The sequence below is a fragment of the Geospiza fortis genome, unplaced genomic scaffold (genome assembly GCF_000277835.1).
Source record: "Geospiza fortis unplaced genomic scaffold, GeoFor_1.0 scaffold447, whole genome shotgun sequence".
Lineage (NCBI taxonomy): Eukaryota > Metazoa > Chordata > Aves > Passeriformes > Thraupidae > Geospiza > Geospiza fortis.
This window is the reverse complement of record NW_005054467.1, coordinates 230148-246833: the sequence shown is the minus strand read 5'-3', so window position 1 is coordinate 246833 and position 16686 is coordinate 230148. Positions and strand designations below refer to the sequence as shown.

The window sequence follows — 16686 nt, the reverse complement described above, 5'->3', positions numbered from 1 at the left end:
TGTTCATTAACCTCTAATAAATTTTGAAAAATAATCTGACACTTTTCAGACTTGCAAAAAGAGAACTATAACGTTTTAGGAGAAGATAGGAAAAAAGTTAACAGATGTTTTCCCAGAATTTATGCAGGCATTTTTGTCAGTTAAATATCCATAATAACGGGCAATCATGGGGATATTTTTTGAAAAATAAATTTAGATTGTCATAAAGCAAGTGCAAATCTAGTGGCAATATTTTAGTGCTAGGTTTTTGCGGCAGAAGTAGAAGAGAAAGGCTCTGCATTCTGTTCAATGTAAGGGTTTTGGAATCCAGTGTTCTCTCCAGGTGACTACGTAGTGAGCAGGTGCATGAGATGGTTAAGCCTTTAGATTAGAAGAATTTAGTTTGCTTTAAGTGCAAATGACAGAATAGATATTCATTAGTATACAGATTAATATTTTTATTTAAAGCAAATTTATTTGATTAATAAGTCGTTTTTTGAAATGGAAATTGTATGCTTCTTGTAAGGCACTCTATCCATGCTGTGAGGTTTTAGGACCAATTCCATATACCTCTCACACATTTATGACTGTGTATTTTAGTTTGCACTGTCATATTTTTATTTTAAAAATCCATTTTCCACCACAGAAGTCTGGCAGGAAGCTACAGTATGGAGATATGATAAAATGTGCAAGAACAAGGTTTATAGAGCTTATGGAACTATTTACCATTTATTCTTCAGATGAAGCATGTATTGCTTTTTACATTTTAACTCTGTAAAAATACTTGATTATTCTCTGCAATTCCAGGGCAGCTGAAATTCTCTATTCCTTGGCTTTAGTACAGTCCAGTAAATCTGAGAAGATGAGTGTATTTCCTTCTGTGGATAACTATAAATTGCTGACAGAGGCTAGAAGGAACCTTGGACTCTTCCAGCACCATGATGCTATTACAGGAACAGCCAAAGATTGGGTAGTTGTGGATTATGGCACCAGGTAATTTATTATATATACATAAACTTAAATCTTGATCTCCTTTTGCATTTTTAAAACTGAAGTGTTTATTTCAGACATACAGATTTGATACAGACACGTACTCCTCTGAAAGTGTAGAGGTGCTCTACATGAGAAGTAGATTTGATTACCCGTGCTCTTCATTTACAGTATTTTTGAACCCTCTGAATAAGAATTTGGTGTCCAAACAAAATTTTGATATTTCAAAAGGTAGACACATTACTGAGATTTCCTTAATGACAGAATTTTTCTGCAGTAAGTAGGAGAAGTTTTTGTATTTCTCTGCCGTAAGCAATAATCAAAGATGTGCTAATTTAAGCATATATTCTTTGGAAAATCCCACACCCTCTGTAGTCTACCTATCTTAAAAGTGGGAAATCTTTTTTGTGTTGAAAGTCTTCTACTTAACTTGTCTGTCATTGTTTATTGTCTCATCTGGGAGGTATTTCTAAGTATTGAGAAATTACTCTGCTAGCATCTTCATAGAATTTTTTTGAGAACTTTGCATGATATATGTATGTCTGTGTATACACATGCTTTAATTATGGGTTTGTTCAGAAAATTGATTCATATTGGAAGGTTAAGAACTAGTAAATTTGATTAATTGAGGTGATGATGGTAGACTGATGATAGAACATGTTCATTAAATAAGTAATTGTTTTAAATGCATCTAAAATACTCTTGTTTAAAACTATTTCATGACAAGTATTTTTAGATTCCATACTTTTAATCTACTGTATCATAAGTATTCACAATGCACTTAGTTATGAGAGAGTGCAATAAAGGCTTTTTTCACTTTACAAATAAAATTATCCAGCTCTCTGTCTTTAGTAATTTGTGGGCATCCTGGTAGTTTATATAGTTTATAGCTTATATTTTTTGTGTTTCTGATTGTTCTCTTAATCCTGTGTAAACACAGTCTTGACTTTCTGACCAATGTTTCAGGCTTGTCTCCACTATAGAAACTGAAAATCAAATATACAAATTGCAAACTTTCCTAAGATTAGCATTTTGAAAAAGCACTTGGCATTCTGAGAATACACCTTTGGTAGCACAGCATACAGGAGGAGATGTACCTCACTTTCAGTATGCAAGACAAGAATATAATTAAGAATATTTCTGCATTTTTCAGGCTGGTCACCCATTGCTACTAACTGTTCTTAATTTCATGCTATATTGATGCTAAAATTCTTATTTATTTTTCTCCAACTCATATTTTTGAGTTCTTTAATGTTTTTAAATTTCGATGTTACAACATCGAATAAAACCAATTGAAAGCTAATTATTATTTTAAATGTTTTAACAGGCTTTTCCATTCAATAATGAATTTGAAGAAAGTAATAATTGACTCTGTTCATATTCTTATCCTAAAAGACAAAAGTGCTTATAACTATGACACAGCAACTCCGCTCCTGAAAATGGTGAGCTCTCTTCCTTGATTTTTTCCAAAAATGAAATGTGAACTATGTCAAACTAAATTTACACCTAATGCCTTCTCAGAAATGTGCTACTTATCACTCTTCGCATTAACCAAAGACATTAGAAATTAAAAAGTGAACATGTCAGCAGTTGATACTGAAAAAAAACCCCACACAGCTAAAGGAAAGGGACTTATTTTGTTGCCCTTTTTGAGTTAGATAGTAAAAGTGGGTGTTCTAATTTTCTTGTGGGCATAAATGTGTTGGTGACTTAAGGGATATACATAAGTGAATATATAACATTATGCAGTCCTGTAATTTGACTTCGCTTCACAGAGGAACTTAAGAAGTGTGGGAAGAAGAAAATTCCCATCCCTGACAGAAATCTAACCTTAGTTTGCAAGATTAGGTCAAGACAATACCTTGTGCTCTTTTTACTTTGCGGAAATTATTTGAAACAGGAGTGTTAAATGAAATGGATGATAAAGTCAGCAATGGATCCTCATGTATCATTTTGAGACCTATTTTACGGTAAAGAGCACCTTGAAGAAACACACTTGCTAATATTGCTTCCTTTCAGAATTCTTAGTTTCTTCACTTTCTGAGCAAAATTGCTCTTCTGTGACAGCTATGAATTTTTAGGAAGTCTACTTAGTGCATTTACCCTGAAGGTAGACAAAATGAGATGCTTTAAGTTCTTTGTGCATAAGCACAGCAGAATTAAGACAGTCTTTATGATATGATTATCTCACACTTCTGACATAATAAACATGACATACATTCTACTGATTTAGTTGTGCCAGGTGTGTCATATCTTGAACGATTCTTCCAGTCACATGTATACATAAAAAAATTTTGTTAAAATAGTTTTTTATACTTTTTATTACTTTTATATCAATATATATGTATAAATATATGCTGCATGTGTATGCTACATGCTTGTGTGTCACAAATATATTAATTTTTCTCCTCTTTGGAAAATGAATCTGCACTTTTATAAAGTAGGAATATTTTGAAGGCATTCATGGGATGAAGGTTTTACTCCTGCTCTGAAATATATTGGAAGATGTTGTGATGTTACATTTTACTAAACTTTTGTTGTTCCTGTTCTTCATCAGTCTGGATTAACACCACTGCATTGTAGAAGTACTAATTGCTGTTTCAACTGTATATTGCCTAGGAGCATACTAATTCAATAAGCTATTATTACCACTGTGAAAGCAGAGATTAAAAAGGAAGTTGTTATTGCAATGAATTTATTGTGTCTATATAAAACAAAAAAATAGGGTGATTACAAAAGCAGATTAAGATTTATCCGTTTGCCACACAATATCTGCAGTGTATCATTAATCTGGTATCTCCGCTATGCATTGGAAATAGCAACAAAAGCTTTTTAATGTGGGATTTGTAGATTGCTAACAGGAGAACTTCAGGACACTTACAGAACACCTCTGCAATAAAGTGGAAGTTCAAAGGCATTCATTTTGGAGTTGTATTTTGGTGGCTGATGGAAGCTGACATCAGGAATTGCTCAGAGATGGGCATTCGGAATGAATGTCAAGAGAGTTGAGGAAGACAAATTATGAAGACTGTAAGACTGAGAGTGGCTGCTGTTTTTGAGGGGTAAAGAACTCCAAAACACTTAGAGGAATGGAGCACAAGACCATAGCAGCAGCATTCCAGCAGGTAGCAGGGACAACCAGGGAGAAATTCCCTTTCTTGGAAGTAGAAAAAAGGAAGCTGGGAATTAGACGCGATTGAAGAACTCTGCAATGACACCACTTGCACTTTTTCTACTCTTCTTAATTATTAATTCCGCCCAAAAGCATCATGGTTTTCTCATTAATAGTTTGTACTTCTTATGTTAAGTTTTACAAACTCTACAGTAGTAAGCAAACAAAAAATCACTTGGAAGGTAATACACTCATAATGAGAAGAACCTTAAAGAGCCCAGAATGATCCAGCTTTAGTTGGATCATGGATGAGATTCAAAATCTGAAAATAAAACTACAACCATTACACAATTCCTGTACATTAGTCTTAGTTCTTTCAGTGCAGAAAGAAAATGTAAATGTAAGTGACAATTGCTAGACTTGAAAAACATGATTTTAAGGATGTTTTGAGGAACTGAGAACTCTGCACTTCCATTTCAAAGTCTGTAGTGGTCACCATTGTAAGAACTGACTGGAATGCACTGTGAATCAGCTGTTTGGCTGTTTTCTTAGGCTATGCAACAGTGACAGCAATGTCTTGTCTCTACCTTTCCTCAGTGGAAATGAGCCCTGTACTACACCCCAAATTGTGGTTTTTGAAACTTTTCTTTTTGTACAATATAAAGTAACAATGAGAGCTCGCAGGAGACTATACAGTGATTGCTTGTGGTAAGTGCACAGGAGCATATTGTTTCAGAGTAAATTTATAGTAGGAGAAATTTAATAAAAATATGTGATAAGTATTTGCAAAATTTGAAAGAAGTTGGTGATTATGAAGGCTTGTATGCAAAAATGAAAGCACAGGTGTAATAATTTGATAATGGAATCTAATAAGATCTTTAATGAAAACAAATATTTCCCAGTGACTTGGTCAAAGTAAGTGTCTTTCTTTAGACAGTGTGAAGTACTTAGTTTATTAAATTTTGTTGTTTGTCGTCCTCAGTAACAGGCTAAAATAAGATTTGGTTTCTGGTGTTGTTAACGTGGTTTTATACTCCACAAAATGCATATAATAGGCAAAGCTCATATATTGCTTACTGAAGTGTATTCAAAAGCAAATTCAAAGATGTTTTCTCTTGTAGGATGATGTTCAGGCTTCTCAAGATTCTTTGCCACGCAAGACAGTTTTAAAGCTGACATTGCAACCAAGGTAAATAATTTATATATTATTCAGTGTATGAGATTCTTTTATGTGGTTTCACTATCTAGTAAGTAATTTTTTTTTGCAATTTCCTTTTTTTTCCCCAAATTTTGCTCAAAGTAGAGCAAAAATTAAAAAAAAACCTAAAGTTACTCTGGGAGATTATGCTAATATTATTATGTCACATTGAAGGAGGACACAGCATGTGAAAACTATAGGCATTTCTCACATACCACAGCTGAAGTAAGTGTTCTGTTTCTGTGTGCTTTTACGGCATTGTAATACTAAATAGATTGTGCTTGAGAGAAGCAATAGAAGATTCTAAATAGGCAGAATTACAGGTGCCTCAGTTAACCCTGTGAGCAAAATGTTGTTTTTATAAGGCCTAAAAATCACAATACTGAATTGACTTTAAAAATCAAGTAGAAGATAAACTAGGATACTGTTCTCTCTTAACTCCAACTCCTCTGTGCTATTAAGAAGAGTTACTTTTTATTAATATGTAATTGTAGGGTATTCAGCTGAAATTGGCATCCTGCTATGTCCATGAGCACTCAGTATCCCACCTGAAATAATGTACACATTCATTTAAAGTGGCTGATCCAAATAAAGTGAATAAGATGTCTGGGTATGAGAACTGCTGTCTGTGTAAATCAAATAATGCAAGGTTTTTGCTTACAGAACAGAAGATTTAAGATTCATTTAAAAAGCAGTGAATGCTGTTTTTGCTGATGTTAGTATCTGATTTCTCTAGTTCTAGTGGCAAGCTATTAAGACTTACTTGCTTAATTGATGCAGATGTCCAACTATTCAGCTGACTAACTAATGAAGTATATAAATATATATATAGTTAAAGTCTTTGAAAAAGTGAGTAAAGTTTAGTTCTTGTGACCTTTTGGGGGAAGCTGTCTTCAGTCTTCCAGCACTTAATACACATAATGTGTCTAGTGCTTTTCTCTAAATAATGCTTTTTTAAAATAGGACTTCTCGTATTGGAGTGCTACAGAAATGCTAATAGATTATCTTAAGCTTGTCCAAAATGACCAAGAACTCAGGTGCTTATTTGTTTAACAAAAATGTTTTAGCTTTTCAAAATTTTCTCCTCAGGTTTCTTCACTGGAAGAGAATTGTGTTTGTAGTATATAAGCACTTGGTTGGAAACAAGTTATGATGTAGATTTTCTTTGCCATTTGAGGACAGCTTTATTGCTTTGCTTTCCTTACCTAGGTTAGCTGTTGAAATTTTCCCTGTGCCCTTTTCATCCCCTAATACAGCTTTTGTTTGCATACAGTGTTCCACTTTTGTCTCTGCATAATATGCTAAGTAAGTTTTCCCCTTTTTGATCTTAATTCATTTCAGACGTTTGCCTTTTTTTCCCCTTCTGATTTGTAAATCAAATAGATATACATGACATTACAAATAATATTATTCTGGCAGACTACTGCTGCTATTCTCTAAACTGGTCTTAGCTTACTAAGAAAATAGTACTAGTAGAAAATTGACAACTTTGTTATCTGGTATTGTGAAGATACCGTACAGTCATATAAGGTGTGATATATGTTCCAAAGACTGCAGTCAGAAATATGGGAAATAGATTGAAGAGGGGAAAAAGGAGACAGAAAGGGCAAAAAAAGATTATAAGAGAATATTAATATTACTGACTAAATCCCGGGTTTTTTTACATCTTTTTTTTGAAACGCTTTGAAAGTGTTTCACATAAACGTTTTACTTCAGTGTACAGTACTACATGTTTTATTTGTTGTTAAAATTTTCATTTGAATATCTCTATGTTAAACTGTTTTTGCTTATAAAAATTAGCTTAGTCTCTTTAGGCTTCTAACTTTATCTCTTGTTGTAGTCCACTAAATTTATCACCATTGGGAAAAGTGGTATGTAAGCTGTCGCTGTAACTACTGGTTAAATCTAATATATGATTATTATGATTGCGTCTGAATTTTCTTTTTGCATTTCATGAGAAATGTTATTTTCAGTAGAAGCTTAAACTCAACTCAATAAATCTATTATTAAGAATTATTATGCTTGAACTTTTAAAGTTTAAAGCTTTTAAGAAGGAAACTGGTTTTTTTCCATTTAAAATTTTGGGGCATTTTTGCCAAAACACTGTTATTTGCTTATCTTCTGTTCTTAATCTTCTTTATTATTCATCTATGTGTAATTGAATCACTGGATTTCTTTCTGCTAGTGTGTTCTAATATGTCATTATATGGCATAGAAATTAAATCAGTGTAACTGGCATGGTTTTTGATTTTGATTGGCTATTTAGCTTTTCTTTGATTGGCTGTTTAGCTGTTCATATTTTTGCATATCTGTGTCAGAATTTTAAAAAATATCTGTATTCTAGCTTGGTCATTCTTACATAAGTGTGGGTCATATCACCTGCGCTTTTAGAGGGACATTGCTGATGGGAAACTCATACTGGCTTTTCAAATTTCTTTTTTTTCTTTTTTTTTTTTCCTTCTTTTACTGATTGCTAATATAACCAGCTTTCTACAGGACTATAGTTGGTACTGTCCTTTTTGCCTGTTTCATCCATCCTTCCTTTTGGGTATTTTTTAGTTAAGTGTTCTCTTCGCTGCTCATGGAAGTTGTAGTTGGTAGTGAAAACTGATCTGACAGACTGTACAGGAGAGCTAGGACAACTCAATGACATGGAAGAAAAAGAAAGCAGGAAGAGATCTCTCTTTCAGTTGTTAAAGTTCTAGTGTGAAGTATCTCCATATTGTTGTGTAGTTGAGAATTATATTTCAAACTGCCTCTAAGCAGGTGCCACCTGTAACCTCTTTGGTATTGTTTCTGCCCCCACCTGTGCATCTTTTCTCTGTGGTGCTGTTGTGATATCTCTATGAATCCAGAAATGTATTTTAGTAATGTGTTCATTTTAAATGTATTAAAGTAATGCGTTACTTTTGATGAAATAGGTGTACAGGATATTTTAGGTCTTTGACTCCATGACCTCAGGATGACTAAGTGGGCTTATGATCAGGCTTTTGAATACTGATATTATGGGGTCTTTAATGATACTAAATCCCTTTTAACTGATAAATGAAGTTGCATGCTTTTTAAAAAAATATTTTTTTAGCTGAAAAATGGAGCTTGCACAAGATAGTATCCAAGTAGGTATGGAACTGCTTCAGTCTTATTCTGAAGTTTCAAATTACTGCATGTCTTGGAGAAAAAGCCCATTGAGTGTGCTGAGAAATTGGATGCTGGCTCCTATTCTCTTACTGCCCAGCTATTTAGTATAATAATAGGTTTTCAGGAACAGTCTACCAGAGGTCATACTTTCTGAATGGCAGAAGACTTGCCCCCACTGGACTTGGTGGGTGGGGGGTGTGCTTGGAGCTCCTGCTGTTTAGGCTGTGAGCAGCAGATGAGGGGCATGCTGACTGTGAGGGGAAGGGTTTTCCAGCTATTCCTATCTGTGCTGTTTTCTGGACACAGCATTGCAGGGGAGCACGGTACACGACCAAATGCCTGGATTGACTGTCTGCACCTGCTTGCATCTTATAGTGGTCTTGTTTGTCTCGATATGGTGAATCATAGTGAAAAGGCCTAACAATGACAATTAGGTTTTATCTCTTCTTCCCCCTTCTCGTTTTAACTCTTGAATCTTCACATACCTACCTGGGCAGTTTCAATACTGAGTTCCACTGCACTCTATCCTATCTGAACTGAAGATACTATGGTACTGAAAAATTTAAAAAAAAAAATCATCTATTTAGGATTTTTTTGGTGCTAAACCAGCTATTCTTATAATTTACCCACAAAAAACTTTTGTCAACTGATCTTAGAGGAACAATATGATATGCTAACCTTCTTATCAGGCCAGTTTTATAGCTTAGCAGATTATAAAATAGCTTAGCTAACTATTTCAATTAGCTGAAATATTTAGGTTGCCCAGAGGATTAATTATGGGAGGCTACCCATTATTTCTTCAAAGATCTGTCAAAGCAGTTTAGTGATATCCACGTTATAAAAGAATGTTTCCTTTTTTCAAATAGAGGCTACAGAATAATCTTGGCTATTATCCTGACTTTGTTATCCATGAGCAGGTTTTGGCATAAAGTTGTATTTAATAAAGTTTTGGCGTAAGTTGTGTTTGTACCATTAGGTCCAAAATGCGTGGTATTCTTTGAGAAAGAAAATCCCAGTTTATGTCTATAATTTTTCAACTTGATAATATTTTCAAAAATTTGCTTGGCAGGGTATTCACTGCCTTCTCAACACAGCACTTTAATGCAGAAATTAAAGCTATGTTGCTAACCTTAATATACAATAGAGAATAATGTACCAAAGTAAAAAAGTCTTGACAGAGCAGTGGGTATGGTACCGTGTTTGGTTGGATGACTGCATGACTACAGCAAGAATAATTTGAGAAGGAAACTGTGTTAGTCACATGCCATAACTTTGTCTTTGTGAGCTTAGAATGTGACTGGATCAGGGTAATGCTCTTAATTTGGCAGCTTTTGCTTTGGTGGTGATTTTTTTTTGTTTCCTTCCACCCCCCTGCCTTTAGACCTACGTTGCCAGTTTTGGTATAATCTATCTAAACTTCAGTTCAATGTATTTACAAGGAGAAGACTCTCTAACAGCATTTGACATTTTAATAATAAACTTCTTAAATGTCTTTTATGCCTTGCATGATTTCAGAGGCATATATTCCTAATTATACTCCAAAACTGCTGCAGAAAAAAAAGACAGTAGAAGAAAAGGTATTTTCGAAGCTCAATGAAGAAAAAAAACAAATTTAAAGAAAAGAATACCATAACATTTAAGATGTGTTCATAAATATTTGTGGAACTTCATGCATTGTTAATATGCACACCTGTTCCCCAGAGAAGAAAACAGATCTTGAAAAAACAAGCAAACAAACAAACACTAACCAAACCAATACTTTTAAGTTTTAATTGGATGAGCTAGTGATTGCAAAATGCACAACCTTGTGTGTTTAAGTGAAACCTCTGTATTAGTATCTTTCAGGGAGGTGGGCAGGATGAATACTCATTCAGTCAAGCCTTCATACTCACTGCTTCTATTAAGAAACAATACTTAATTAAACCCATCTATTAAGCACACAGTAGTGCAAGTAGGTGAAAAATTAGAAAACACTTTAGAGGTGATATATGAAGCGCCTGCATTTAGTTTCCAATACCCTGGCTGCTTAGGTTGGATACAGCCTAATGGTTTTTTGAAAATTACTTTAAAGTGTTAATCTCAGTGATCGGCTGCCTGATCAATTTACTAGATTTCAGGTGACCTGTAACCGCCAGGAACATGTTCTGTTTGTAGTGAACTCAAGGTCATTTTGACAAAATTGATTGGATATTTAAAAAGCATTCTCCTTGGTTTTCATGATGGAGGAGCTGTTGCAGAGGCAATGAAATGCTTGGCTGACTCAGGATAACTCACGCGTCTGAATCTTGAAATGTTACTAAATGTGAACTTGAAATAACTGTTTCAGTAAAAATCACTCTGGTAAAAGTGCTGCTCGTTCAAATTGAACAAAAAAGCATGATACATTCATTCTGTTTTTTAGGTGGAACTTAGCTGTGCAAATATCTTTATGACCAAACCAGCAAACTCTCCATTGACAATGTCTAATGGGACAGGAAGTGAGGGGTATGGAAGAGTTTCACAGCACCTTGATCTCTTTATTCTCACTCTTTGTGTAAGGTCGTAATAGTTTTTCAGAGGTTTCTGTATTTTCTGTGTGAATTTTCCTTTTTTTGTGTTGAAAAACCATTAAAAAATATAATTCATACAGGCTTATCTCAGAACTGACTCCAGGCGCTGGTAATTGACATCTCTTTAAAAGTTATCTATGAAGTCTAAAAATAAAACAACAAATAAGCTAAGAGATGAATGCCTGGTTTTGTTTAAGGGCTTTAAAATTGGATGGTGGTACATTTTTTGAGGTATGATAAGTTTTCATTATGAAGAAGAAAAAAGCAACTTTGATTTGCAATTAATTGTACTTCAAAGCTTTTTTGTGGAAATAATTTTAGGGTTTTAAATCTCAGTTTTTGAATGCTATGCTTCTGAATTCAAGTTATTCTAAAAGCTGTTACATTTCAAACTTTTAAAGATTAATTTTTAGTGTATAAAAATTCTTATACATCAAACTTTTTTCAGTTTTTGGTCTGTCTTACTGTGGATGAACCAATGACAGTCTGTTCTAAATGTTTTTGTCTACTGACTGTCTTTGAAATTGCCGCTGCAAAATTAAACCAGTAAATAAGTTAATAGTTTGTAGGACTCATAGGATCTTTTCTGTTTTTCTAAATTGCACAAATTTAGTCCTTTCATTTCAATGCATGGAATATCAGCATCTTTTTTGGGGTTTGCAGTACCAGTACAATCAGACAGTGAAGGTGTTTGATGCTTCAGTAGCTATAAAAAATTAAAAGATTTAAATAAAATATTTAAAAAATAAGACAATTAGGTCTTACAATAAATTTCTGGTTTCCTCTGAGACCACTGCAATGGAAATATTGTGTAATGCAGAAGAAACAGGTGAACTAAAGATGCTCTATGGGAAGGAAAAGCCTGAGCTTGTTTTCAAAGCACAGAAAGTGATCATTGTGAAGGAGCATGGTAGTGAATGGTTGAATACAGCTGAAAGATCTGCATCATGATGCATGTACTTGTTGAAGAAGCTTTGGAAAGAGGATATACATATTTTCAGTATATTAGTACATTTGTGTATTATTTCTTTTTTTTCCAGGCACTGGCCCCTTCAGCCTTTTTACTGGAGTTACCTTGAGGCAATATTGTAGTTAGTCCAAGGCTCTCAAGGCACAGACTGAAGTGATATGGAATACTTAAAAGTCTTTCTGCTCTTCTGAACCAGATTTTTTTTCCCTTCTAAATGCAGATTTATAAAGCCTGCACTACAAGAGGAACAAGGAAAGGATTTTAGTGAAGGTACTTCCTGATCCTGAAAAAGTCAGGGGGCTTCAAGCCCATCTTGGACCTCAGAACATCTCACAACTTTGTGGTAAAAGAAAAATTTAAAATAGTGCCTTTGGACTTAATCCTTTTATCCTATATTGGAGAGTAGTTATGTGCTCCAGATTAGGATATATGTGCCACTACAATCCATCTAAATCATAGGAAGTATGTGTATCTGGCATATGTAGTAGGTGCATAACATTTTAAAGTCTTGTCTTAGGTTGATGTTGATTTTTTTCGTGTTCTCAAAATATATAGTTCTTGCTGTGCTGTTGTCTGTGTTTTTTGTGAATGCTGTTTTCTTGAGGTTGTTCCATGGTTTGTTCCTAAAAAAGCCACACAAAGGTCCTGTTTCCTGTGAGAGTGGAGGGATGGATTGTGTGCCTATTGTCTGCCTAATTCTGCGCCTTATACGTGAGCAATGGATATTGTAAAGATTTCTCTGCAGAGTTATAAAGGAGAGAATTCATAGAAATGCATGTTGTCTCAGCTTTCTTGAGTCTGAAGTTCAGATTTGGGAGTGTCATTAGGAAGGGTAATCCTACAGTGATTCTGAAATGTCGAGCTAAGATTATTTTTTTTATAAGCACAGAATCGCTGGTTTTATTTATTTGTATGTTAACCAGAGCTGTCAGACATTACTACTTTTGGAAATAATGTGTAATTTTAGCATAGCTCTATTTCTAAACTACATTTTTCTTTTCAAATGCTGTTATAATTATGGCATTATATTGTGTTAGTTGCAACTCTACTGAAGTAGATTCTTTGAATTTACTTATTTATTGGAAATATCTCTTCATTTCTTGATGTCACCAGTTTAGTAGTGTAATGAAAAGCTGATCCCTGGATAATAGGTTCTGTTTCCAGCTTTTTACACCTTATGAAAGTAACACAAATTTATGTTTGCTGGTAATTTGAGGTTAAGATTACCATCCTATTAACTCTTATGAATGTTATTATTCATAAACTTCAAAAGATGTCTTATTTAAGAAGAGGGAAAAATCCCACTATTTCTTCATATATGATAACATTTTATTATACATATTTAAGATTAATATTCTACTCTAGAATGAACAGATTAAATGGATTATAATTTGCTTCTTTGATGTAAACTGATCTTCTTTTCTTGTTACATCTGTGATAGTATTGATGAATTTATGAGGTGCTTATCTGAATGTGATATAGAGGAATGTTTTAGCATTTATTTTATATTGTTAGGTAAACTGATAAATCTCCTTTGACTTTATCCAGTCAATTAAAAGACACTTGGGGGAAGATATTGGAATCTTCTTTTGGGGAAGAATCTGCTTTTCTCTGACTTAATAGAAAGCTGTTTGTTTAACTTGATTTTTAATAAACCACCCATATTCCTACTGCTCCAGATTTTGTGTTTACAGCTGACACTATATCTGAGAGCAAAGGTCCTAATCATAAACAAAAGACTTTTCAATTTAATTAAATGTCTAGGATTGTATAGTTATGCATGCAAATGGTTTCAGTATCTACTCTATCTCAGAGGAGGTATGTTTAATCTCTAGAAACTATTGGAATTATTTTAATATTATTAGGTGTGTTGATTAAGCACAATTCACTGTAATTTCATGTGTTGCTTTAACCTTAACTTTGTGCTACTTCACTCGGTTAACAGACCGACTTGCTGATTGCCCAGCTGTTTTCTAAATGTTCATTGATAAATGTTTGTTGTTAAATGCCCTATATCACTATTATTCAAATTAAATCCAATCTGAAAAATCTAAATCCAAATTAAATCAATCTGAGTAGGGTGGAATTTTTTTGTGCAAAGTAAGGCAAAAAAACAAGTAAGGATTTCTTTAGGCAAAATATTAAAGTCACAAGTTATTTTCTATCTCTCATGCTAACAGAGTAGAATGTAAATAGATTGTAAAAGTTGATGTCATACTGGCAACAACCACTCTATATAGGATTAGTATTTAAAACTGTCTTGGTAAACTGGAGACATTTTTTCATAATAAAAGAAGCAGGCAAGTGGAAGTATTGCGCATCACATGGAAAAATAAGATGTGGACTGACCAAATGGACATTAGTGAAGCAGAAGAAGACTAGGTATGACAGAAGATGGCATTGAGAGAGTTACTTGTATGGTATCAAAGCCACTTTTGCACTTGGATGATTTAAATGGAAATGTTCTTTGTAAAATGCCACTGAAATAGTGTGCTCGAGTCATGAAGGCTTCATCAAAAATATGGGGTGAGAAGCTGGAAAGAGTTAATAGGAAAACAGGAGCACTAAGTCAAAGAAAGCACCCAAAACCATCATCTGTTTAGTTTGAAAAGACTGATAATAAGGAAGATAAGTCTATAAATGCATGCAGGTTTGTTACAAACAGTCATTGTACATACAGTGGAAAATAGGAAGACTTAACTGGAGAAAATGTTGTTTAAAATAATTAAAAATTTAATATTATATTAGAAAGACTTGTGCTTGAGCTGCAAAACAATATAATCAGATTTGGACTTTTTCAAGAATAGCAATTGCAGCATTTTTCAAAGTTTGCCCTTCTGATTTCTCATTTTGTCTAAGAGGTCAAGCTACAGCAACCTCCTAGTCTACAGGGGGTTTTGTTAATATCTAGATTTTCCTTCGTCTCCTCAGTTTACTCTTGGGAGTCACAGTGGAAAAGGGGTATCTTGTTGTATCTAATATGATCTAAGGTTATAGAACAGTCTGTTTTGTGCATAGACCTCTGTTTGACCATGTGGAATAAGGAGAAAAGTGGACTGGTTTAAGACATGTAAGACCTTCCAGTGATCCTAAAAACTGCGTGATGTTTGTATAAGAGCTGGTAGCTCTAATGAGAGAACATTTCTGCTTAAGAGTTGTTGTGCACAAGAATGGCAATTTATTGTTTATTATACAGAAAAAATGGAATTTTCTGTTCGGGACAAAAAGGTTTTTTCCTCTGACAAAAGTTATTTTGTCACTTGGCAAATCTGTTGTAAAAGCTGGTGTGTTTTTGTATCACTTTTGATGAAAGACTGTCTGAGTGCTGGTATTTTAACTGGTTTATGCATTAAATGTTTGCAGACTGATGTTTGTGGGCATTGTGGAGGTCTTTGTTGGTGATTTTTAAAAATTACTATTACCGTAGATAGGTGGGTTTCACATCTGGTGAGGAGTATTGAACAGTGCAGTAACTGCTAGTACTAGCTGTGTAGATTGGTAGCAACAGATCAGTTCTCTGTAGGAGTGCCAAGGGTCAAGAAATTTCATGTTACTGGGAAATCCTGCATTTTACCTTTGCCTCTCTACGTGCCTCCTCTCCTCATTCCCCAGAAATTCTGTTTCTAGACCCCTAAATCCCTAACATCAGACTTCTGTAAATTAGTTGGTATGATTTAACATTGGAAGTGTACTTCCCCTTCTGGAAAAAAGACCAGAAAAACCTCTGATGTATCTAATGGGTATTGCTGATTTTGTTTGCTTTTGAAATATGAACTAGGGAGAAAATTATTTTTGTATTATTGGACAAATATCCATGCATATTTGTTCCAAAATACATTAAGTAATTCCTCAGGGCTTATGGGGTTTTATCTCGAAATTAACTGACAAATTGATTTTGATACTTTTTGTTTCCATTTTTTTTTTTTTCAAGTAGTTTCCCACTGTTGAACGAAGGTTGTGGGTCAGATGTCACTGATAATAGTTCAAGGTACACAGAGACATAAAGTTCAGTATTTGCAATAACATGCAGTAGAAGAAGTATGATTTGGGTGAAATCATGCGAATATTTTACATTTGAGAAATAAATATTCATTTCACAGGGGGGGAAACAAGGATAGTTTAAAATACCTGCAGAGTCAAATTTTCTTTGAAATTAGTATGAGTCAGGCTCAAATACTTCCAGAAATTGGAGGACATTGGTCAGAAGATTTTCATGCGTGCGGGTTTGAGTAACTTTGTCCAAAACTTTCTCTGTTACCTAAATTTCTTACAAAATGAATTTTGAATAGAACTGAAAAGTGTCTTGAAATGCTGTGAAACACACAGCTTCTGAAGCTCAATTTAGTAACTGGTAGAAGAGCTGTAGGAAAAAAAGCATTAATCTGCTGCCAAGGAGAGTGTCACGATCATGAGCCTGCACAGTTGGCTTTTGATGAGTTTTGTTCCTAAAGGAATGTTAAGAACAGAACATGGATTGAGATATTGGAAAATGTCTAATTTCTGTATTACCAGAGGAGCACTATGAACAGATAATATCCCGAAGATTGTATATATGGCATTTATTTCCAGAACAATTATTTTATAGGCTCTATAATGATATTTTATAGGTCATCTTTAGTAATTCCTGCAGAAAAGCATACAAAATGGATGAGGAGACCTGTACTTAAAATGTCATGTTATTCATACTCTTGACTGAGGAGGCCTTGACCCTTTCATGAGAGACCATTAGAGCTTTGAAAAGAGCTACGTA

At 34.1% G+C, this 16686-nt stretch overlaps 1 protein-coding gene across 1 annotated transcript in view; it reads left to right on the top strand.

The window, feature by feature from the left end:
• MAN2A1 (mannosidase alpha class 2A member 1) overlaps nucleotides 1–16686 on the top strand; it is a 93568-nt gene that overhangs the window by 33588 nt on the left and 43294 nt on the right. Inside the window, exons 9-11 of the mRNA XM_005428027.3 lie at nucleotides 787–972; nucleotides 2297–2411; nucleotides 5203–5270. Of these exons, the coding sequence (XP_005428084.2) occupies nucleotides 787–972; nucleotides 2297–2411; nucleotides 5203–5270 (369 nt within the window). The remainder of the gene's footprint in view (nucleotides 1–786; nucleotides 973–2296; nucleotides 2412–5202; nucleotides 5271–16686) is intronic.